We start from the raw sequence: 24686 nt of genomic DNA on the forward strand, positions 1-24686 counted from the left end.
ACGTAAAGGAAAATTTCATCATTTGATATTAACAGAACACGGAATTTAGGTCTAAAAATAATCCAATCATTTCTATTGCACAGGCTGTGAAATCCCTTATTTTTCAATATGCTGTTTTGTTTTCTTTCTAACTGTTGTCACCACAGATGTATTTTTAAGCATGAAATAACCCTGTCACATTTATGTACGCTGGTGACTTGGACTCCTGGGACACAAATCTGATTGGCTGTCCCCATGGTTAAATCTCTGAAATAAACATTCAGTCTACAAATTCAGAAGGATTAAAGCAATAAGAGATGACAGGTAAAATATTTGTTATATATGCTTGTATTTGTTGTATTTTATTTGTATAGTGATATTTTAGTATTAGAATGGTTGAAATTAGTCCTTTTAATTCAAAATTGAATAATTATTAGCATGAAAACAACTAGTATCTTCACAAGTATATATCACAAGGTAATATAAAACAGTCTAAAATATATACATCATTCTTTTAACTTGAAGAATTGCCTTTCTGTCCAATTTTAAATTTACATTACATTTTTTCCTATAAGTCCTCCATAAAGTATTACTTTTATTTTGTTGTGCATTTATAATTTTCTACAATGAGTTTACTTTTGTTACCAAATAAAATTCATAAAGATCAAATTCTTGGAGTGTCAATGCCATAATCAATTTTCAAAAATTTCCCATGTACAATTGCACTTTATTAGAACTGTATTTATAGCTTAGTATACTTTTGATGCACAAAATTAGACCACAAAGGTGGCATATTTTAATAGAAACCTGTCATATTGTAAAATTGTGGACAACACAGCATAGACAATTAAACATTGAGCAGAATAATATTAAGTTTGTTAAAAATGATTCAGTATTACTCATATTTTATTAATTGAAATCATTTTTGTTTGTATACATATGGGTCTAATAGGCGGTCCTACTCAGTGATTGACAGCTATCTCATACAGGGAAGACTGTCATTGAGTAGAACCGCCCACTGGATTCATATCCCTAAAAACACCCCAAATTTTAATGAATGAAATTTAAGTTTTCTGAAACTTTTTCCTTAAAAATGTATAGCCATTAGATCAATTCCTTCTCTACACCATCCTATCTACAGACCGGATGTCATTTTTAGTATGACAGATTCCCTTTAACCTCAGAGTCTAAAAAGAGCATATTGTGACTGCTTGATTTCAAGGGTTAATGGAAGAGAAGTTATTATTATTAATAATATTATTATCCGAACATGACCCTTCCAAATTGCACATTGTGTCTGGAGCAGGTTTACTAATTCTGTTCAATATTTAGACAGTTTAAACTTAAATCAGACAGTCTGAAAATGCACCAAAATTATAGCTGTGACTCATTCTAAATTATGTATTTGATGAATCTTTGAATATTTTTGCACCTCTTTTTTTCCATAAAAAATTTGGTGGAATTTTGTGCATGTTGCTGCATTTTAATCTATGCTAATATGCTCTTTAAGTGACACCCCTTATCAAAAGAGCCACAAAAAGTGCATAATATACGTAATTAATCAGTATAAAGCTAGACATGCACCAAAATGTATAATATTTTGGCACATTTTTTAAATGGTTCAGCACATTAGTGGCAAATCTGCCCATAAAACGCCTTCTCAATAGGAAACCAACTCTAACATAAAATTCATAATGTTCAATGTCTCAGAATTTTCTTTGGAATAGTTTTACTGAAAATTCTGCAGCATAGTACTCAATAAAATAATTAAATGTCATTCTTTTTGGTGTGTCAAATATCTGAAATTTTGGTTATATACAAGTATAAGTATCATTGTTGCCATTGAAAAAAATAAAATAACTATATAACAGATCATATAAAAATTAGTGAAATGGTCTAAAGTTATTTATGTGTTTGCAAGTATCTTAGGTCTAGTGGTGTAGTGTTTACACCTCTGCATATTCTATTTGTGGAATGCAGACAGAAACAAAAAAAGTAATGATAACAATAAACCACAGAAAAAAAAAAATAACCTTAAGGTGTACTCTCTGTAATTTGAGCTGTTGCTGAATATGTTAATGTATTCTCTCGACGGCTAGTGTAGTACTTGAAAAATATTGGCCTTAAATTGTCACTTGCCTTACGCTAAAATAGTAGTCTTTATAGAGAATGATAAGGTGGTGTTATAAAGTAAAAATACAAGTTATAAGTGCCAATTATGTGATAAAACTTAAATTGGTAAGAATGACTATATTCAAGGAAAGAAAGACAAGTTTCAAATGCATCAGCATTTAACAATTGTGATCTGTCCACAGAAGTATCCAAAATGAAGCTTATTCTTGTATGGATCTGTCTTATATCAGAAACTTTTCTAATGCCAGTAAGTAAATATGGTGCCGTATGTTATAGTTATGAGACTAAAAATAGGGCAAATGTGTTTTATTTGTAGATTTTCCCCATTCATTTAAATGAATAAAATTATAAAAATCGCATATGCATTTACAGTCATGCTCGAAAGTGTTGGCAACCTTGAAATTGTTCCATAAGATGAAGTATTTCTCCCAGAAAATTATTGCTATTACACATATTTATTTTCTTTGTGTTTATTGGAACAAAATAAAAAAAGAAAGGGAAAAAAAAGGAAAATTGGATGTAACTTCACACAAAATCCCCAAAAAGGGTTTGAAGAAAATTGTAGGCACCTTTCCAAAATTGTGGGTAAACAACTTGGACAATATGAAAATCACACCTGAAACCAGGGTCGGACTAGGGTGTCTGGGGCCCACCAGGGGAATTGACTCCAGGGGCCCTCCCTACAGCTAAATATAAACACCTATTAGCGTTAGCCCTGCTATAGTGGAGCGTTGACTGTATACACAGGTGGCTCCTGCACATCTATATTGTGCACCATAACTGGAATGTACAATTATAGTAGTTTGCAGTAATGAGGTATTTGGTGAAAACTTATTGATTGGTGGAACCAGACCAGTGGAAACCGTACCGATCGGAAGATTGGGGAACTTTTCGCAGCAGGTGAGGTGTATGACCGCAGCTCCATTCATCCTCTGTGGGGTGGGGTGTGTGACCACAGCTCAATTCTTCCTCTGTGGGTGGGGTGTGTGACCGCAGCTCCATTCATCCTCTGTGGGGTGGGGTGTGTGACCACAGCTCCATTCATCCTCTGTGGGGTGGGATGTGTGACCGCAGCTCCATTCATCCTCTTTGGGCTGGGGTGTGTGACCACAGCTCCATTCATCCTCTGTGGGGTGGGATGTGTGAAACCAGCTTCATTCTCTTTGGGGCGGTCAGATAAAAACAAGTGCAGCACTCACAACCACTGAGAGAATGAATGGATCAGGGGTCGAGTCAGACATGAGCTCCAATGTAATGGGGATAAAAGTTGCACATTTTACAGATCGGTGCAGGTCCCAGCAATCGGACCCCACTGATGAATAAGTTATCACTTATCCTTAGGCCACATTCACACGATCAGTATTTGGTTAGTATGTTACATCAGTATTTGAAGCCAAAACCAGGAGTGGGTGAAAAACACAGAAGAGATGCTCGAGTTTCTATTATACTTTTCCTCTGATTTTACCGCTCCTGGTTTTGTCTACAAACACTGAGGTAAAAAATTCAGCAAATACTGTGTGCACGTGGCTTTATAAGAGGCGATTACTTGTTTTGACTGGCGAACCTCTATAAGTGCATATGTGCTGCAGTGTAATAATCACAGGACAGGGAGGGGTTAAATGTTTAAGTAGTTAATTTCTATTGGAAATACTCTCCCCCTTATAGAGAGTAAAAGTGACATCCATGCACAACACAATCCACTATACCAAGACCAATACAGTAATACCACATACACCGCCACCGCCAGGGCACCAGTTCCTCGGGGCCAGCGTCTGCGGGCAAAGCAGGGCTCCTCCGGCCCATATCCAAGCCGGGGAGCGGGTTACCGGTGGGAACCCATCGCTACCAACACAGAAACACTAGGTGCAGGTCAAAGGGACATCACCGTTACCTACTGGGAAAGCAAGTGCAGCCGTCCGTGGGAACCGTCTTTCCAGCCGTGTGGTTTACCGTAAAACTGTGTCAACGTCTCAGGCTGAGTGAGTACCACAGTGCCGCAAGGCACAGTGCTGCCCCCGCGTCCCTGCGCCCACCAGGCCCTGCATCTCTCATCTCATCACTGGGCCACGGGATCACCAACCCCTACCCATGGAGGGGCAACACAACAACTGGCTGCTCCATACCATCCTTCCCGGGATCCCCATACAGAGCAGCGGTGGTGCCAATAAATCACCACAACCATGGGTGGCGTCACGGACAATAAACCATCCCCACACCCAACAACCCCCTTTCACTCACGGGCGAGGAGCGCCGCTAGAGTCCCCAGGATCCAGCTCATCGCTCGAGCCACCGAGCAGCAGCAGGCCACAGCGGCCGCGGCGGCCGGACCCGAGCAGCAGAGGGAGAGCGCGGCGTCCCCTCCTCCGCCCGCGACAACTTGGCGTCACGAACAGGATCTTACCGCTCTGCCGTTGGGTAGAGGTGCGCCTTGTAACCGCCGGAGGTATCCGGCTGAAAATTTCCAGAAGTCGCCATCTTTGGCGCGAAAAGTTCCCGCTCGAGCGTCTTCTCGAGTAGCAGAGGCGTGAAGGCCAAAACTCCGCCCCAATAAAGGAGGGGCCGGAAAGAAGCTAAGGGGGACGCAGATGGAGAGATGGCGGCGTCCTCGAATTGGAGTGCGGGAATACCCGCCACCGGAGTACCCAAGCTCTGGGGGAAACGAGGCGGAGTAGCTTTTGAGGACTGCGGCCCAGGTGAGCTCCCCGCAGGGACCGCTGCGTGGCTGGAGCGGGAGTTGGGCCGATTCTGCGTGAAGGTGAGGGCGCAGAGCCTGCAGCAGTTGATGGATTGGAAGGCAGAGATGCGAAGGATGGTTGCCGTAGTGAGGGCCCGTGAGCAAGGGGCCGCTGCAGCCGTGCCGCGTCGCGATCAGTCCACCCAAACCCCAGAACCGGCCCTGATTGAGTGGGAGATGGACATCAGCACCGCGGCTGGGGGTCCGGAGAGAATGTCGTTGATGGAGGAAGAGGTCCCAAGCATGCCGCCTGCGCCGCCATTCCTAACGGCTGTTAGTGGTTCGGGGTTGAACTGCCAGTGGGAGGAAAACCCCATGTACCGCTCGGTCCCGGAGTGGGCCGACCCCCTGCGGTGGTAGCCGCCTCAAGGGCAGCGGATGCCCGCTGCAGTAGTCCCCGTTGGGACCACAAGTCTGTGTGAGTTGTTTGTTTGCAAAAATGATGATAAGATGATTACCGAAGCTTCACCAGATTGTCTACAGTGATTGAGAGAACCGGCCGTAGCCTGCACCGTTGTCCCCGTGGGGACCGTTTAAAAAGTTAGCATGGGAACTATCCATGGACAAGCCCGTGAACTTGCAGGGCACCCACAAACGTTAAGTGTCTTGTAAATAAGTTGTTTTACCGTACCGTTTTCCGCAGTTGCCGCCTCCAGAGAGGCAGGTTGGAGGGAGGGCCCTCAGCAGAGCAGGCTGGAGCCCAGCCACCAAAGGAACCGGTGGCTACCCTCTGGAGGGGAAGGACAGATCCCGCTTGGGTAACTTGTGCTGGACTGTGGGTCAAGGGGTGCTGCCTGGATTTTAGGGGCAGCATCAGGGCCAGGTTGCTTGGGTGGGAGAGAGCGGAAACCGTACCCGTAAAACCGTTTAGTAACGTTTAAGAAATGTGCCTCCCGTGTGGGATGATGTTATGCTTTATATGTTTACTTTTTATACGTTTACAGAAAATAAAACCGGTGTTGGACGGGCAGCCCGCGGACGGTCTGCATTTTGCTAAGGGGGAATGTGACGCCCTGGGCAAGCCAGGGGTCACAGGTCATCACACCACCACACCCTACATCCCAGTTAGGAACACCAAAGCTACTAAAATCCTTGTTGCCTTCCTCCAGGGGCTGATGTTCACACCAGGGGGTGGGCCAGGCGGTTGGCTCCGCCCACCAAGGAGTACACAGCCCTGGAGGCAGGAGGAACCAGGCAGTCAGCTCAGGGAAGAGCTTGAGAACAGTGAGGGAAGTGAAAGTAGAAGGAAGTGGTAGAGGAGCTAAGTGAAAGTGAAGTGGTAGTAGAGCAAAGAAGAAAGGAGTAAAAGTGAGCGTAGAAAGACCTGAAGTTGGTCCGGCTAAGTGCAGGACAGTGTCAGCAAGGTCAGCAACAGCGGTGATCATCTGGAGGGGGACTGCTCGGAGGTTGCTGGAAGGACTGCGGACGGGTAGTGGCCCGGCGGTCTGGAGCAGTATACGAAGGACAGTCAGCACCAGGGCAGGGGCCTCTCGGACCCCGGCAAGGCTAGGAATCGCCATAATTTGCCAAATCCGTCAGTGAAGGGGACGTCGATCCCCCAACAACCAAGTCCCGACTGAAGGCAAAAGTCCAACCATTAAGGAGGAACACCGCCACCGCCAGGGCACCAGTTCCTCGGGGCCAGCGTCTGCGAGCAAAGCAGGGCTCCTCCGGCCCATCTCCAAGCCGGGGAGCGGGTTACCGGTGGGAACCCATCGCTACCAACACAGAAACACTAGGTGCAGGTCAAAGGGACATCACCGTTACCTACTGGGAAAGCAAGTGCAGCCGTCCGTGGGAACCGTCTTTCCAGCCGTGTGGTTTACCGTAAAACTGTGTCAACGTCTCAGGCTGAGTGAGTACCACAGTGCCGCAAGGCACAGTGCTGCCCCCGCGTCCCTGCGCCCACCAGGCCCTGCATCTCTCATCTCATCACTGGGCCCCGGGATCACCAACCCCTACCCATGGAGGGGCAACACAACAACTGGCTGCTCCATACCATCCTTCCCGGGATCCCCATACAGAGCAGCGGTGGTGCCAATAAATCACCACAACCATGGGTGGCGTCACGGACAATAAACCATCCCCACACCCAACAACCCCCTTTCACTCACGGGCGAGGAGCGCCGCTAGAGTCCCCGGGATCCAGCTCATCGCTCGAGCCACCGAGCAGCAGCAGGCCACAGCGGCCGCGGCGGCCGGACCCGAGCAGCAGAGGGAGAGCGCGGCGTCCCCTCCTCCGCCCGCGACAACTTGGCGTCACGAACAGGATCTTACCGCTCTGCCGTTGGGTAGAGGTGCGCCTTGTAACCGCCGGAGGTATCCGGCTGAAAATTTCCAGAAGTCGCCATCTTTGGCGCGAAAAGTTCCCGCTCGAGCGTCTTCTCGAGTAGCAGAGGCGTGAAGGCCAAAACTCCGCCCCAATAAAGGAGGGGCCGGAAAGAAGCTAAGGGGGACGCAGATGGAGAGATGGCGGCGTCCTCGAATTGGAGTGCGGGAATACCCGCCACCGGAGTACCCAAGCTCTGGGGGAAACGAGGCGGAGTAGCTTTTGAGGACTGCGGCCCAGGTGAGCTCCCCGCAGAGACCGCTGCGTGGCTGGAGCGGGAGTTGGGCCGATTCTGCGTGAAGGTGAGGGCGCAGAGCCTGCAGCAGTTGATGGATTGGAAGGCAGAGATGCGAAGGATGGTTGCCGTAGTGGGGGCCCGTGAGCAAGGGCCCGCTGCAGCCGTGCCGCGTCGCGATCAGTCCACCCAAACCCCAGAACCGGCCCTGATTGAGTGGGAGATGGACATCAGCACCGCGGCTGGGGGTCCGGAGAGAATGTCGTTGATGGAGGAAGAGGTCCCAAGCATGCCGCCTGCGCCGCCATTCCTAACGGCTGTTAGTGGTTCGGGGTTGAACTGCCAGTGGGAGGAAAACCCCATGTACCGCTCGGTCCCGGAGTGGGCCGACCCCCTGCGGTGGTAGCCGCCTCAAGGGCAGCGGATGCCCGCTGCAGTAGTCCCCGTTGGGACCACAAGTCTGTGTGAGTTGTTTGTTTGCAAAAATGATGATAAGATGATTACCGAAGCTTCACCAGATTGTCTACAGTGATTGAGAGAACCGGCCGTAGCCTGCACCGTTGTCCCCGTGGGGACCGTTTAAAAAGTTAGCATGGGAACTATCCATGGACAAGCCCGTGAACTTGCAGGGCACCCACAAACGTTAAGTGTCTTGTAAATAAGTTGTTTTACCGTACCGTTTTCCGCAGTTGCCGCCTCCAGAGAGGCAGGTTGGAGGGAGGGCCCTCAGCAGAGCAGGCTGGGGCCCAGCCACCAAAGGAACCGGTGGCTACCCTCTGGAGGGGAAGGACAGATCCCGCTCGGGTAACTTGTGCTGGACTGTGGGTCAAGGGGTGCTGCCTGGATTTTAGGGGCAGCATCAGGGCCAGGTTGCTTGGGTGGGAGAGAGCGGAAACCGTACCCGTAAAACCGTTTAGTAACGTTTAAGAAATGTGCCTCCCATGTGGGATGATGTTATGCTTTATATGTTTACTTTTTATACGTTTACAGAAAATAAAACCGGTGTTGGACGGGCAGCCCGCGGACGGTCTGCATTTTGCTAAGGGGGAATGTGACGCCCTGGGCAAGCCAGGGGTCACAGGTCATCACACCACCACACCCTACATCCCAGTTAGGAACACCAAAGCTACTAAAATCCTTGTTGCCTTTCTCCAGGGGCTGATGTTCACACCAGGGGGTGGGCCAGGCGGTTGGCTCCGCCCACCGAGGAGTACACAGCCCTAGAGGCAGGAGGAACCAGGCAGTCAGCTCAGGGAAGAGCTTGAGAACAGTGAGGGAAGTGAAAGTAGAAGGAAGTGGTAGAGTAGCTAAGTGAAAGTGAAGTGGTAGTAGAGCAAAGAAGAAAGGAGTAAAAGTGAGCGTAGAAAGACCTGAAGTTGGTCCGGCTAAGTGCAGGACAGTGTCAGCAAGGTCAGCAACAGCGGTGATCGTCTGGAGGGGGACTGCTCGGAGGTTGCTGGAAGGACTGCGGACGGGTAGTGGCCCGGCGGTCTGGAGCAGTATACGAAGGACAGTCAGCACCAGGGCAGGGGCCTCTCGGACCCCGGCAAGGCTAGGAGTCGCCATAATTTGCCAAATCCGTCAGTGAAGGGGACGTCGATCCCCCAACAACCAAGTCCCGACTGAAGGCAAAATGCCAACCATTAAGGAGGAACACCGCCACCGCCAGGGCACCAGTTCCTCGGGGCCAGCGTCTGCGGGCAAAGCAGGGCTCCTCCAGGCCCATATCCAAGCCGGGGAGCGGATTACCGGTGGGAACCCATCGCTACCAACACAGAAACACTAGGTGCAGGTCAAAGGGACATCACCGTTACCTACTGGGAAAGCAAGTGCAGCCGTCCGTGGGAACCATCTTTCCAGCCGTGTGGTTTACCGTAAAACTGTGTCAACGTCTCAGGCTGAGTGAGTACCACAGTGCCGCAAGGCACAGCGCTGCCCCCGCGTCCCTGCGCCCACCAGGCCCTGCATCTCTCATCTCATCACTGGGCCCCGGGATCACCAACCCCTACCCACAGAGGGGCAACACAACAACTGGCTGCTCCATACCATCCTTCCCGGGATCCCCATACAGAGCAGCGGTGGTGCCAATAAATCACCACAACCGTGGGTGGCGTCACGGACAATAAACCATCCCCACACCCAACAACCCCCTTTCACTCACGGGCGAGGAGCGCCGCTAGAGTCCCCGGGATCCGGCTCATCGCTCGAGCCACCGAGCAGCAGCAGGCCGCAGCGGCCGCGGCGGCCGGACCCGAGCAGCAGAGGAAGAGCGTGGCGTCCCCTCCTCCGCCCGCGACAATGCGACTCTGCAGAAAATAACAGTCACCGATACCTGATCACTCCCAGAGCACATTCCTCACTATTTCCCCAATTTCTACACTATGTCAGACTCTTGTTCCCCCAATGGAGACAGTATCCGCAAAATTAACTTATATTTCTTCACTAATTTGCCCCTACAGTAATTATGCTCCACGTGCCACCATAAACTAATAATGTACGTCAATCCTGGCCCCTTTTATTTAATAATGTCTGGGAAAACAAGTGGAATGAGAAGGGGTTGTTAATTGCTTCCTGCACAAAATATCCCCCACACACTGCTCCTCTCCAAAATAGCCCCACAAAGTGCCCCTTTCCATAATGTCCCCTCAATATTTGCCCTTTATATAATATCTCCCCCATACTACATCCCTGTATAAACTCCCCCCTCACTCCTCATTATACTATGCTGCCTTACACAATCCTTGATGCCTCATAATGTCCCCCACTGTCTTATAATGTCCCCCTCTGCCCTATAATGTCCCCCACTGCCCTATAATGTCCCAATTTGCTTCATAATGTCCCCCACTGTCCTATAATGTCCCCCACTGCCCTATAGTGTCCCCCACTGCCCTATTGTGTCCCCCCTGCCTCATAGTGTCCTCCACTGTCCTATAATGTCACCCACTGCCCTATAATGTCCCAATTTGCTTCATAATGTCCCCCACTGCCCTATAATGTCCCGCACTGCCCTGTAATGTTCCCCACTGCCCTGTAATGTTCCCCACTGCCCTATAATGTCCCCCACTGCATTATAATATCCCCCACTGCCCTATAGTGTCCCCACTGCCCTATAGTGTCCCCCATTGCCTACAATGTCCCCCACTGCCCTATAGTATCCTCCACTGCTCTATAGTGCTCCCTACTGTCCTATAGTGTCCCCCACTGCCCTATTGTCCCCCACTGCCCTATAATGTCCCCCCACTGCCCTATAGTGTCCTCCACTGCCCTATAATGTCCCCCACTGCCCTATAATGTCCCCCACTGACCCATAATGTGGTCCATAAAGTCCCCCACCGCTTATTAATGCCCCTTGTGAAATAACACCACACCTCCCCCACCATAGCCCATATAAAATTATTGTACGTCCTCTTCGGCTCCTCTGGAGCGCTTACCTGTGCCTGCGCGTCCTCCTCTTGATCCCTGCAGCTGCGGCCCTGGTGATGATGGCATGTTGGTGCAGGACTGAGATGCGCTCCTCTGTCTCAGTCCTGTGGCATCCTCCTCCTATGCAACCCCGGCCCCGGGTATGTCGCGGTGTGGGGCTGAGCAACGCTGCTCTGCCTCCTGTCACTGGCTGCACTGTACAAATGTATGCGTGCCTGAATGACGCGCATACATTTGAATACCGGCGCGATCTCCAGGTCCTGCACCTCCACCTCATCGATGCAGGCCTGGGGACTCCCGCAGTGCAGCGTTCGGACCTTTGGTGAGTCACATGACACACATGTGAGGTACGGCAACTGCAGAAACTTCAGTGATCATACAGAACTTGTACGATCACTGAAGTTAATGATTGAAAGGCTGGGGGCCCCTCAGAGCATGGGGGTCCTGGATCAGCTGCCCAGTCTGCCCACCAAAAAACGCTGGCTCTGAGACACAGGCGGCCCCGCGGCCCTGTACATCCACTTCGCACTATATAAGGCACGGGGGCCCACTGAGGGTCCGGGGCCTACCAGGGGATTCCCCGCTACCCCGGAGTGCCAGACCAACCCTGTCTGAAACCAAATAAAAAGGGATGAAGTTGAGTCAATCTGTGCATTGCATGTCTGTTTGTGCTACACTAAGCAAGGAGAACAGATAGAGGAGAAGAAAACTGTCTGAGGCCTTAAGAACCCAAATTGTTGAAAAATATTAACAATCTCAAAGTTACAAGTCCATCTCTGGAGATCTTGATGTTACTTTGTCAATGGTATGCAAAATAAAGAAGTTTATAACGCATGGAACTATAGCTAATCTCCCTGGCCATGGATAGCATAAAAAAATCATGAAAGTTTGCAACTCCGAATAGTCCAGATGGTGGATAAGTAGATCCAATCAAGCTTCAAAGAAATTCATGTTGTCCTGCAAGCTCAGGATGCATCAGTGTGAGCACAAACACTCAGTTAACATTTGACTGAAATGAAACACTATGGTAGGAGACCCAGTAGGAACCCACTGTTGACACAGAGACATAAAACAGCTAGACTGCAGTATGTCAAAATGTACGTGAGTAAGCCAAAATCCTTCTGGGAAAGAGTCTTGTGGACACATGAAACCAAGATAGAGCTTTCTGGTACATAATTCTACTGTTTACCGAAAATGGAATGAGGCCTACAAAGAAACCAATGAAGTACCTATAGTCAAAAGTGGAGGTTCAAAGAGGTTTTAAGCTTGTTTTGCTGCCTCTGGCACCAGGTGCATTGACTGCATGCAAGGCATCATGAAATTAGATTACCAAAGGATTTTGGGTTGCAATGCAGTGCCCAGTGTCAAAAAACTGGGTTTGCGACCTAGGTCATGGATCTTCCAGCAGGACAATGACCCCAAACAAATTTCCAGAAGCTCCCAGAACTGGATGTAAGCAAAGTGCTGGAAAGTTCTGAAGTGGCCAGCAATAGTCTAAATCCCATTGAAAATCTGTGGAGAGATCTTTGCTGTTGGTATATAAGAGACCTGTAGCAGCTTGCAAACGAAGAGTGGTCAAAAATTCCAGTTGAGAGGTGCAAAAAACTTGTTGATGGTCATAGGAAGCGTTTGATTTCAGTTATTTATTCACCAAATATTAAGTTGAGGATGCCAACAATTTTGTCCTATCCAATTTTGGAGTTTTGCGTAAAAATTTGTCCAATTTTTTAATTTTTTTCTCATTTTTTTTGTATTGTTCCAATACACACAAAGGAAATAAATCTGTATAACAAAACATGTCTAATTGCAATCATTTTGTGAGAGAAATACTTAATTTTCTAGAACAATTTCAATTGTGCCAACACTTTCGAGAAATGCTGTATATTGCTTTTCCACAGCATAAATCCCTGCAATCTGCACGTAAGCTGATCTTTATTTTTGTGACCTCACTTTCAAACATTACATTATGTTGTATATAAGACATCCAATGTCATGTGTCATGCATATGAGGCCTAAGTGTAGCAAAAGCATTCTATGTACCTGTGGCTTCAGTCGCGACAGAGGTTCTGCACCTCAGCCAGAGGTGTGGTATTTCATCCTGGGTAAGGAGGAGGTCATCACCGGTTCACACAAAACACAGCACTCTCACTCAGCAACACCTCATCAGACATGGTAAGGGCGTGATTATACCCGAAGCCAGACCGGGAGGGTGGCGTGTTATGAGTGGCAATAGACAGACAGTCGTGGAGTGTGGAGAAAGAAGGAAAGGAGAGGAGCAGTGGAGGAGCAAAGACCCGTGGCCTTAAGCTGGTACCGCTCAGTGCAGGCACAGACAGAAGGGGTCCTAGAGACTACGGGAGTGCCATAACCACATATAATCTACAGGTGGAAGGACTTGGCCGCAACTCGGGGACTGGTCCCTAGGCTAGAGGAGAAGAACCTACGTACTCCACAAGTAAAACCAGCAGCTGAGGTGACTGCAAGCACCAAAGCCACATCCACACATGAATTCGCTGGAAGGTGACCCCAAAAGGGCCAAGGGATAGAGCTTCACGCCACACAACAGGGTCCACTGGCACAGGTTCAGTGAGCGAGGGCATAAGGCAGGAGGGAGAAGCAAGCGCAGGAAGACGACCAGGGAAGTTACACTTAAGAAAGGTGCACCGGACTCGACCTCTGAACTACCCGGGATCAGCTGGAGCCCATCACAGTGAAACCCCAGCACTCCAAAGGCAGTCACTGGCATGTCGTGTTACCTTGGAACCCGCTAAAGTGAGTAAAGACCTTGAGACTGCATCCCTGTGTCGCTCCGGTATTCGCCTGCGTCTCCCGATCGTCCGCCTCCGCCATCATAGACTACTACTACCCCCATGCACCCTGGGGCCCAGGTCTACCTGTCGAGAGCTGCACCATCTAAGCTGTGTCACCATCTGGCTCAGAGGTCCCCATCCCGCAGAGGCGGCACCTAACTTGCCGCATAACACAGGTGGCGTCACAAATAAACTGTCATCATCCCCTTCCTTTTTCCTAAACGACACTGCTGGGGTCCCATAATCGGACCTCGCCACCGTGGCGCCCCAGGAGCAGAACCGCTGCCCGGTAACGAGTCACACCAGCCCCCTGTGCGGGCGTGTCATATCATTGATACTTTTCATTTGCCAGTAAATGAAAATGCAAGAAAGAGCAAGAGTTACATTAGACAGCTTTAGGACGATTTTTCTTTTTCTTCTACTATTATTAATATTTTTTACTAATATTATAACATTTTGTTGCCATTATTCTTGGAATTATTATGTTTGTTTAACACAAAGTGAAATTTATTTGACCTCCATATGTTGCAATGATAAAATCACACAATGAAAAATCTGAAACACGACTTTAAATCTTCCTTGACTTTTTTTCTTGCATGTTTTTGTGAAATTATATTCATTGGCATTCCAATGTACTGCAATACATCTGTGGATTTCCATTTCTTTATCCACAACTGATGTATAGCAAATCCACTGGGTGTAAACCCAGCCAATGATATTGCCACGATAAGTCACCAATATCCTCCAAAATATCTAATTTTTACTTTTTTTTTTTTTACATGAAGACCCAATCTCCAGATGCAGATGACACAACTTGCTGTCAGCAAAACCCAAAAGTAAGTTGTGTAGTATTATAGATTACCGTAAATTAGTAGATTGTCTAAAAAAGGGGTCTCAAACACGTTGGCTGCAGGCCGCACACGGCTCCTGAGGCTCCTTCTTGCGTATTTATTTCAGAAGAATGTATTGTAGGTGCTACACAGAGAAGCTCTCTGCACAGGTATACCTATGGCAGCCGCTGGCCAATTTGAGGCCAACAGCTGGCGTTAGTGTATGAAGTCAGCAGCTGGTCTCTGATGGTCACTGCCATTGCCATAGCTGAGCAAAGAGCTTTTCTGCGCAACACTGGCAATAAATTCTTCTGAAAAAAGCGCTTACGGCGGTGTGGCCCCTTGCTGCAGCTGCAATCGTCAAGGGGTCCATGTGCCTGCAGCTACAAGAAGCAGGAAAGAGGACATGGGGGAACTGTGGACAGGTGAGAAGAATCTTTTTTTTACGTGTATGTGAAGAACAGAATAGGGGGTATTACTACAGGATGGGACATTACTACAAGAAGAGGACTAGGAAGGGGACATTACTACAGGAAAATTATCAATACGGGCACATTACTGCAAGAGTACAATAGGCACAATACTACAAGGGGGCAAGGATAGACACATTACTACAAGGGGACAAGAATGGGCACAATTCTACAGTTGTCAAGGATTGGCACATTACTACAGTATGGGGACAAGGATGAGCACATTACTCTAAGGGGACAAGGATGGGAACATTATTACAAGGGGATAAGGATGAACACATTACTAAAAGATGGGGACAAGATGGGCACAAGCATGGGCACATTACTACAGGATGGGGACAAGGATGATCATATTACTACAGGATGGGGCCAAGGATGGGCACTACTACTGGATGGACACATTACTATAGGAAGAGCATATTACTACAAGATGTGGGCAAGGATGGGCACATTAGTATAATGTGGCGACAAGGATGGGTACATTACTACAGAATGGAGACAAGGATGGGCACATTACTACAAGATGGGGCACATTACTACAGCATGGGGATAAGGATGGGCATATTACTACAGGATGGGGACAAGGATGGGCGCATTACAACAAGATGAGGACCAGTATGGGGACAGTACACAGGTTGGGGACAAGGACAGGGCACATTTCTACTGGATAGGAACAAGGTTGGCGCACACTACTGCAGGATGGGGACAAGAATTGGGCACATTATACAGGATGGGAACAAGGATGAGCACATTTCTATAAGACTACAGGTAAGATTACTACAGGTTTAGAACAAGGATGGGGCACATTAAAACAGTATGGGGACAAGGATGGGGCACATTACTACAAGAGGGGGACCAACATGGGCACATTACTACAGGATGAGGACAAGAATGGACAATTACCACAAGAGGAGGACCAACATGGGCACATTACTACAAGGGGACAAGGATGGGGCACAATATTACAACGGGACAAGGATGGACAGATTACTGCAAGAAGAGGACCAGCATGGGCACATTACAAAATAGAGACAAGGATGAGCACAGTACTACAGGAAGAGGACCAACATAGGCATATTTCTACAAGAGGACAAAGCTTCATATTTTTCTGTGAGGCTGTAAATTCAAGTTGGGAAACCCACGGTCACTCCATGCACTGCCATTAATATCATGAAATACTACCATCTGAACATGTCCTTAGGAAGATAGGGATGCAAATAGTTTTTTATGGTAAGTTAATCACAGCCCTATTTTAATGCGGATACTGAATGTATAGATATAGCCAGATAGTAAAGCTGGGAATATTTTCAGAAATTAGTAAAAATTAATGCAATCTGCCAATGATCTGCAGACAAAAAAAATCGCATTTGTACAGCCAAATAAGAAAAAAAAGTTGTGGGTAAAAGGAATGCACTACAAAAACTACTAGATAAACACAAAAGAAGCTATTTTTCAAAACAGCACATATAGGACTAGACATTTAAAGTGAATGCATCACATCTCGAAATGTGATTTAAATATACATATACAGTACCGTGAAAAAGTATTCATACCCCGTAATGTTTTCCATACTTTAAATATTGCATTAACAAACTTTAATATATTTTACTGGGATTTTCTATAATATACCAACACTTAGTAGCAAGTATTTGTGAAGTGTAAAGAAAAATACATCGTTTTCTAGTTATTGTAAAAACACAAATCAGAAAATTGTGACATCCATTTGTTTTCAGTCCCTCTACCAATACGGTACGATACGTTCGAGAATGGTTCTAGCAGCAAAAAAAACAGCTGGCTTTCCGCTGTAATAGTGTAAGTCACTCTGTGACTCACACTATTATGACATTTCAGTGTATAGTGTGCGGGAACAGCGCATTCAGATCACTGCTGTATGGATAATGGCGATCGCCATTTTTTTTTTTTTTCCTTGTCTTCCTTCCCTAAGCGCGCGCGTGTATTGGGGAGGACCAGCATGTCAGCCAATCCCAGACACACACACACAGCTAAGTGGACTTTTAGCCAGAGAAGCAACGTCATGTGTGATAGGATGTCCATGTCACATGTCCCTGCATTATAAAAACGAGTATCTGCCCGTCCGGACGCCATTATCTCTTCTGCGTCCTTGGTGTCAGACATCACTGGCGCAGCTCCGTCCTTTGTCCTTTCGCCGATACAGCTGTATTACGCTCCATACACAGCGCTGGACAGCTTAGGGATAGCACTTTCTATCAGTCCTTTAAGGGGTCATACCGGCAGGGTCAGAGCCATAGGTGACAGGTCCTGAAAACAGAGTTTAACAGCTACACAAGATGACAGCGTCTGTGTAGCTAAGGTCAGGGATTTCCTCGCTGCATTTCCCCATTAGGAGGGATAGAAAGGCAGGCTTCCATTCCTCTACCCAGAGACCCACAACCCTGCCACTGTACCCTCCTGCCATTTGCACACTCCAACTCATTGTTACTAAGCCATTATACTAGCAAACACTGAGTGAACTTAGTGGCATCCTAAACGTGGCTATTGGACTTCTGTATAGTCCCAGTAGTGCACGTATATTTGCAGCACGTCTGCCTGCATTGCACACTCCAACTCATTATAACTAAGCCATTATACTAGCAAACACTGAGTGAACTTAGTGGCATCCTAAACGTGGCTATTGGACTTCTGTATAGTCCCAGTAGTGCAAAGATATTTGCAGCACGTCTGCCTGCATTGCACACTCAAACTCATTACAACTAAGCCATTATACTAGCAAACACTGAGTGAACCTAGTGGCATCCTAAACGTGGCTATTGGACTTCTGTATAGTCCCAGTAGTGCACAGATATTTGCAGCACGTCTGCCTGCATTGCACACTCAAACTCACTATAACTAAGCCATTATACTAGCAAACACTGAGTGAACTTAGTGGCATCCTAAACGTGGCTATTGGACTTCTGTATAGTCCCAGTAGTGCAAAGATATTTGCAGTACGTCTGCCTGCATTGCACACTCAAACTCATTATAACTAAGCCATTATACTAGCAAACACTGAGTGAACCTAGTGGCATCCTAAACGTGGCTATTGGACTTCTGTATAGTCCCAGTAGTGCACAGATATTTGCAGCATGTCTGGCTGCATTGCACACTCAAACTCATTATAACTAAGCCATTATACTAGCAAACACTGAGTGAACCTAGTGGCATCCTAAACGTGGCTATTGGACTTCTGTATAGTCCCACTAGTGCACTGATATTTGCAGCACGTCTGCCTGCATTGCACACTCAAACTCATTATAACTAAGCCATTATACTAGCAATTTATGCTGCCAGTTTAAGGGCCGTAGTTGCATTGTCAGGGATATTTATTCTTTATTATTCTGCTGTTAATAAAGCTAGACCACCGCTGCAATCTACACCACCTCTCAATTTTTACTACCACATTTTCAGTGCACAATCTTGTTGCAATCAACATGAGTGGCAAAATGACAGATGCTGGTGGAAAGGGGAAGAGGCGTGGTGGAAAAGGAAAAAAAGGGTTTGTCCGTGGGGAAGGTGGCAAAGCTCCATTATCATCTGCAGAAGATAGACCATCTACCAGCAAAAGTAAGATGTCTACTACTTACCGTGGACAATCCGATGTGCTCCCTTTTTTACGGACACGAACAACAGGAACAAAGGTAGATGATGGCCAAAAAAGGAAAATGCTTGAATGGATCTCAAGTGGTCCAACAAGTGCCCTCTCAGCCACTTCAAGTACCGCATCCAAAAAACACCAGTCCTCTGAGTTGTCATCCCAATCAAACTTGCTTTCTCCCAGCTCTCAAGTCTCCATCAGCCCTGCACAGTATGGTGGAACTGAGATGGCTGAGTCTGCAGAGCTGTTCAGTCACACTATAGCCTGGGAATCAGAGGTCTGCTCCCAAGCTACAGTGAGTACAGACCAGGAAATGGTCTGCAGTGATGCCCAGAACCTTTGTGACTCTGATTCAGGCCGTGAGGACCAAGTTTCTGAGCATAATGCTGACCCTTTGTCACAATCTGTAACACCTGTGGTTATAGACAATGAGGAACATACTGATGACGATGAGACGCAGATACCAGATTGGGATGACAACTTAAATATTCGGTCAGGGCAAGAAGAGGCTCGGTCTGAGGGGGAGGGGAGTGCAAACACAACAATTGATGATGGAGTTCTAGATCCCACCTACTGTCAACCCCCAGTCAGGCACTCGAGGAGGTCAACAGAGGCGGTGGAGGAGGATGCAACCGACGACGAAGTTACCTTGCGCCTTCCTGGACAGAGTCGGAGCACTGGTAGCACGTCTACAACTGCATCATCAGCCACCACTCTGCCTCTGAGCACTAGTCGGGGGGGCTCAGCAGGTCGCATGCCCTCTAAGCCTTGCCTAGCCTGGTCCTTTTTTGACATAGAAAAAGATCGCCCAAATTATGTGATGTGTAAAATTTGTCGTGATTCTGTTAGTAGAGGTCAAAACCTCAGCAGTTTGACAACTTCTTCCATGAATCGTCACATGAATAAATATCATAGGTCCCAGTGGGAAGTTCACTGTGCTGCAATGCGGCCTAGCGGAGCGAACCATCCACGGCCTGCCCCTTCCAGTGCATCCGCGCGCTCTTCATCTTCTAGGACTGTGGGGACAGCTGTCACACCTGGTTTTCCACGTACAACTTCCACCACTGTAACCGCAACAGGCAGTTTGCTTGGTAGGTCGTCAGTTGGTTTGGAAGGGGAAACAAGTGAGTGTGTACAGCTCTCTCAGACATCGATAGCACCAACGTTGGATGAAGGCAACATCATGTCTCCGCCTGCACTTTCCACACAAACCTGCATTTTTCCAGGGACACCCTACTCAACATCGTCTACACACAGCAGCCAGATCTCTGTCCCTCAGATGTGGTCAAATAAAAGGCCATTTCCTGCGACCCATGACAAAGCTAAGAGGTTGACTCTATCCCTCTGTAAGCTCTTGGCTACCGAAATGCTGCCTTTCCGCCTAGTGGACACACAGGATTTTAGAGACCTTATGTCTGTCGCTGTGCCCCAGTACCAGATGCCTAGTCGCCACTACTTCTCTAAGAAAGGTGTGCCCGCGCTACACCAGCATGTCGCACACAACATCACCGCTTCCTTGAGAAACTCTGTGTGTGAACGGGTGCATTTCACCACCGATACTTGGACCAGTAAGCATGGACAGGGACGTTACATGTCGCTGACTGGGCACTGGGTAACTATGGTGATAGATGGTGAAGGGTCTGCTGCACAAGTCTTGCCGTCCCCACAACTTGTGAGTAAATCCTCTGTCTGTCCAAGTTCCGCCACTGCTTCTGCCTCCTCCACCTCATCTGGGTCCTCCACCTTCGCCCCAAGCCTGCCTGGTCAGGCCACCAGCGTTCTCACTGCGCAGAAGGAATCACGCACCCCTCATTACTATGCTGGCAGCAGAGCGCAACGGCATCAGGCGGTCTTTAGCTTGACATGTCTTCGTAATAGGAGTCACACAGCTGAGGAGTTGTGGTCAGCTCTGCAGTCCGAGTTTAATAAATGGTTGTCTCCACTCAACCTGCAGCCTGGTAAGGTCGTGTGCGACAATGCTGCAAACCTGGCTGCGGCCCTTCGCCTGGGCAAGGTGACACACGTGCCTTGTATGGCTCACGTGTTGAACCTTGTTGTCCAGCAATTTTTAACACACTATCTCGGCCTAGATGGCCTTCTGACCAGGGCACGAAAACTGTCTGCTCACTTCCGCCGTTCAACCGCCGCAGCTGAGCGACTTGCATCGCTCCAGAAGTCTTTCGGCCTGCCGGTTCATCGCCTGAAATGCGATGTGGCGACACGCTGGAATTCGACTCTCCACATGTTACAGCGACTGTGGCAGCACCGCTGAGCCCTGGTGCAATACGTCATGACGTATAGCCTGGGCCAACGAGATGCAGAGGTGGGGCAGATCACCCTGATGGAGTGGTCTCAGATCAAGGACCTATGCACCCTTCTGCACAGTTTCGACATGGCGACGAATATGTTTAGCGCTGACAATGCCATTATCAGCATGACAATTCCAGTCATTTACATGCTGGAGCACACGCTAAACACTATTCGGAGTCAGGGGGTGGGACAACAGGAAGGGGAGGAACTACAGGAGGATTCATATGCGCAAGGGACAACAACATCACCAAGGTCCAGACGTTCATCATCACCAACGCAGCAGGCATGGGACCATGGGGGACAGGGATCAACAATGGCGCATAGTAGCAGGCGAAATGTTGAGGAAGGTGCAGGAGAACATGAAGAAATGGAGGACGAACTGTCCATGGAGATGGAAGACTCAGCGGATGAGGGAGACCTTGGTCAAATTTCAGTTGAAAGAGGTTGGGGGGAGATGTCAGAGGAAGAAAGAACGGGTAGCACCTCTATGCCACAAACACAGCGTGGACTTGGTCCGCATGGCTGCGCAAGACACATGAGTGCCTTCTTGTTGCACTACCTCCAACATGACCCTCGTATTGTCAAAATTAGAAGTGATGATGACTACTGGATTGCCACACTATTAGATCCCCGGTACAAGTCCAAATTTTGTGACATAATTCCAGCCATAGAAAGGGACGCACATATGCAGGAGTATCAGCAGAAGCTGTTACTCGATCTTAGCTCGGCTTTTCCACCAAACAACCGTGCAGGTGCAGGGAGTGAATCTCCCAGCTGTAACTTGACAAACATGGGACGGTCTCGTCATCTTCAACAGTCTACCCGTACCAGTAGGACTGTATCTGGTGCTGGTAACAGCAATTTTATGGAATCTTTTCATAATTTTTTTAGACCCTCCTTTGCAAGGCCACCAGAGACAACAAGTCTGACACATAGTCAACGGCTGGAGAGGATGATACAGGAGTATCTCCAAATGAACATCGATGCCATGACTTTGCAAATGGAGCCTTGCTCATTTTCGGCTTCAAATCTAGAAAAATGGCCAGAGCTCTCCAGTTACGCCTTGGAGATTTTGTCGTGTCCAGCTGCCAGCGTTGTCTCTGAACGTGTCTTCAGTGCTGCTGGGTGTGTGCTGACAGATAAGCGTACGCGTCTGTCCAGTGACAATGTGGACAGACTAACGTTCATCAAAATGAACAAGTCATGGATCCACCAGGAATTTACTACCCCTGTGTCATCCTGGGGAGAGTAAATGCTTGTGGATTTTGAATGTGCTTGATGCAAATCTAGCTGTGAAGTGTACAACTAGGGCACAAGTGCTGCCACTGAATGGGTGGGTGTGTGTGGGGCACAATTTTTGGAAAAAAAGGGAGACTCCGCTTGGAGTAACCTTTGCTTGCTGTGTTTTTTAAAAATGATCCAAGATGAACAGAGCTGGGATCAGGAAAGACTTTGCTACCTACCCCGGTGTCATCCTGGGGACGGTTAAGTTTGGCGTATTTTTGAATGTGCTTGACGCAAATCTAGCTGTGAAGTGTACAACTAGGGCACAACTGCTGCCACTGAAGGGGTGGGTGTGTGTGGAGCCCAATTTTTGGAAAAAAAGGGAGACTCCGCTTGGAGTAACCCTTGCTTACATTGTTTTTAAAAGAAGCCAAGATGAACAAGTCATGGTTCAGCAAAGACTTTGCTACCTACCCCGGTGTCATCCTGGGGACGGTTAACTATGGCGTATTTTTGAATGTGCTTGATGCAAATCTAGCTGTGAAGTGTACAACTAGGGCACAAGTGCTGACACTGAATGGGTGGGTGTGTGTGGGGCCCAATTTTTGGAAAAAAAGGGAGACTCCGTTTGGAGTAACCCTTGCTTACATTGTTTTTAAAAGAAGCCAAGATGAACAAGTCATGGTTCAGCAAAGACTTTGCTACCTAGCCCGGTGTCATCATGGGGACGGTTAAGTATGGCGTATTTTTGAATGTGCTTGATGCAAATCTAGCTGTGAAGTGTACAACTGGGGCACAACTGCTGCCACTGAAGGGGTGGGTGTGTGTGGGGCCCAATTTTTGGAAATAAAAGGGAGACTCCGCTTGGAGTAACCCTTGCTTACATTGTTTTTAAAAGAAGCCAAGATGAACAAGTCATGGTTCAGCAATGACTTTGCTACCTAGCCCGGTGTCATCCTGGGGACGGTTAAGTATGGCGTATTTTTGAATGTGCTTGATGCAAATCTAGCTGTGAAGTGTACAACTAGGGCACAAGTGCTGCCACTGAATGGGTGGGTGTGTGTGGGGCACATTTTTTGGAAAAAAAGGGAGACTCCGCTTGGAGTAACCCTTGCTTGCTGTGTTTTTTAAAAATGATCCAAGATGAACAGAGCTGGGATCAGGAAAGACTTTGCTACCTACCCCGGTGTCATCCTGGGGACGGTTAACTATGGCGTATTTTTTAATGTGCTTGATGCAAATCTAGCTGTGAAGTGTACAACTGGGGCACAACTGCTGCCACTGAAGGGGTGGGTGTGTGTGGAGCCCAATTTTTGGAAAAAAAGGGAGACTCCGCTTGGAGTAACCCTTGCTTACATTGTTTTTAAAAGAAGCCAAGATGAACAAGTCATGGTTCAGCAAAGACTTTGCTACCTACCCCGGTGTCATCCTGGGGACGGTTAACTATGGCGTATTTTTGAATGTGCTTGATGCAAATCTAGCTGTGAAGTGTACAACTAGGGCACAAGTGCTGACACTGAATGGGTGGGTGTGTGTGGGGCACTATTTTTGGAAAAAAAGGGAGACTCCGTTTGGAGTAACCCTTGCTTACATTGTTTTTAAAAGAAGCCAAGATGAACAAGTCATGGTTCAGCAAAGACTTTGCTACCTAGCCCGGTGCCATCCTGGGGACGGTTAAGTATGGCGTATTTTTGAATGTGCTTGATGCAAATCTAGCTGTGAAGTGTACAACTGGGGCACAACTGCTGCCACTGAAGGGGTGTCTGTGTGGCCCAATTTTTGGAAAAAAGGGAGACTCCGCTTGGAGTCACCTTGCGGTGTTTTACATGATTTTTAAGGGCATGCCATGCCTATATCTGTCTCGTCCTCTCTTTCCTCGTAACGCTGTTTTGTTTTCACATGAGAATTTGTCCTTGTCACTTTCCCATGTGTTTGTGTTGTGTTGTGAGTTGTTTGTCACCTTTTGGACACCTTTGAGGGTGTTTTCTAGGTGTTTTTATGTGTTTGTGATTGCCTGCCATTGTTTCCTATGCAGTTCGAGTTTGGTTCGTCGAGCGTTCGACGAACCGAACTCGAATGGGAGCTCCGTTCGGCGAACCGACCTCGAGCCGAACCGCGATCGGTTTGCTCATCTCTACTTGTGATGTCAGTTTAGATGGACAGCCATGTCTTGGTAGGTTTGCAGTTGTGCTACACTTTTCCAGCTTTGAATGACAGATTGAACAGTGCTCTGTGAGGTATTCCAATCTTGGCTATTTTTTATAAACTAACTCTGCTTTACTCTTCTTTTCCACAACTCTGACCTGTCTGGTGTGTTCCTTGGTTTTCATAATGATGTTTGATCCCCTATATTCTGAACAAACCTCTCAGGACCCACAAAACTCCTGTAGTTCTAGTGTGAATAAATTACAGACAGATAGTCTCAATTTATGAATTAGGTGACTTCTTGAGGCAATTGGGTACATAGGATTTTATTTAGGAGAATCAGACTCTAGAGGGCTGAATACAAATTCACAACATATATTTTCAGATTTATATTTTTAAAATATTTTAAAAAACACATGTATCTTTATATTTTCCAAATACTTGTTACTTT

The 24686-nt window shown here is 47.6% G+C and overlaps 1 protein-coding gene across 1 annotated transcript in view; it reads left to right on the forward strand.

Moving 5' to 3' along the window:
• Positions 1–217: 217 nt before the first annotated feature.
• LOC142292160 (uncharacterized) overlaps positions 218–24686 on the forward strand; it is a 32111-nt gene continuing 7642 nt past the window's right edge. Inside the window, exons 1-3 of the mRNA XM_075337318.1 lie at positions 218–303; positions 2295–2359; positions 14429–14479. Coding sequence (XP_075193433.1) covers positions 297–303; positions 2295–2359; positions 14429–14479 — 123 coding nt within the window. The 5' untranslated portion in view covers positions 218–296. The remainder of the gene's footprint in view (positions 304–2294; positions 2360–14428; positions 14480–24686) is intronic.

Source organism: Anomaloglossus baeobatrachus, chromosome 1, assembly GCF_048569485.1.
Source record: "Anomaloglossus baeobatrachus isolate aAnoBae1 chromosome 1, aAnoBae1.hap1, whole genome shotgun sequence".
Lineage (NCBI taxonomy): Eukaryota > Metazoa > Chordata > Amphibia > Anura > Aromobatidae > Anomaloglossus > Anomaloglossus baeobatrachus.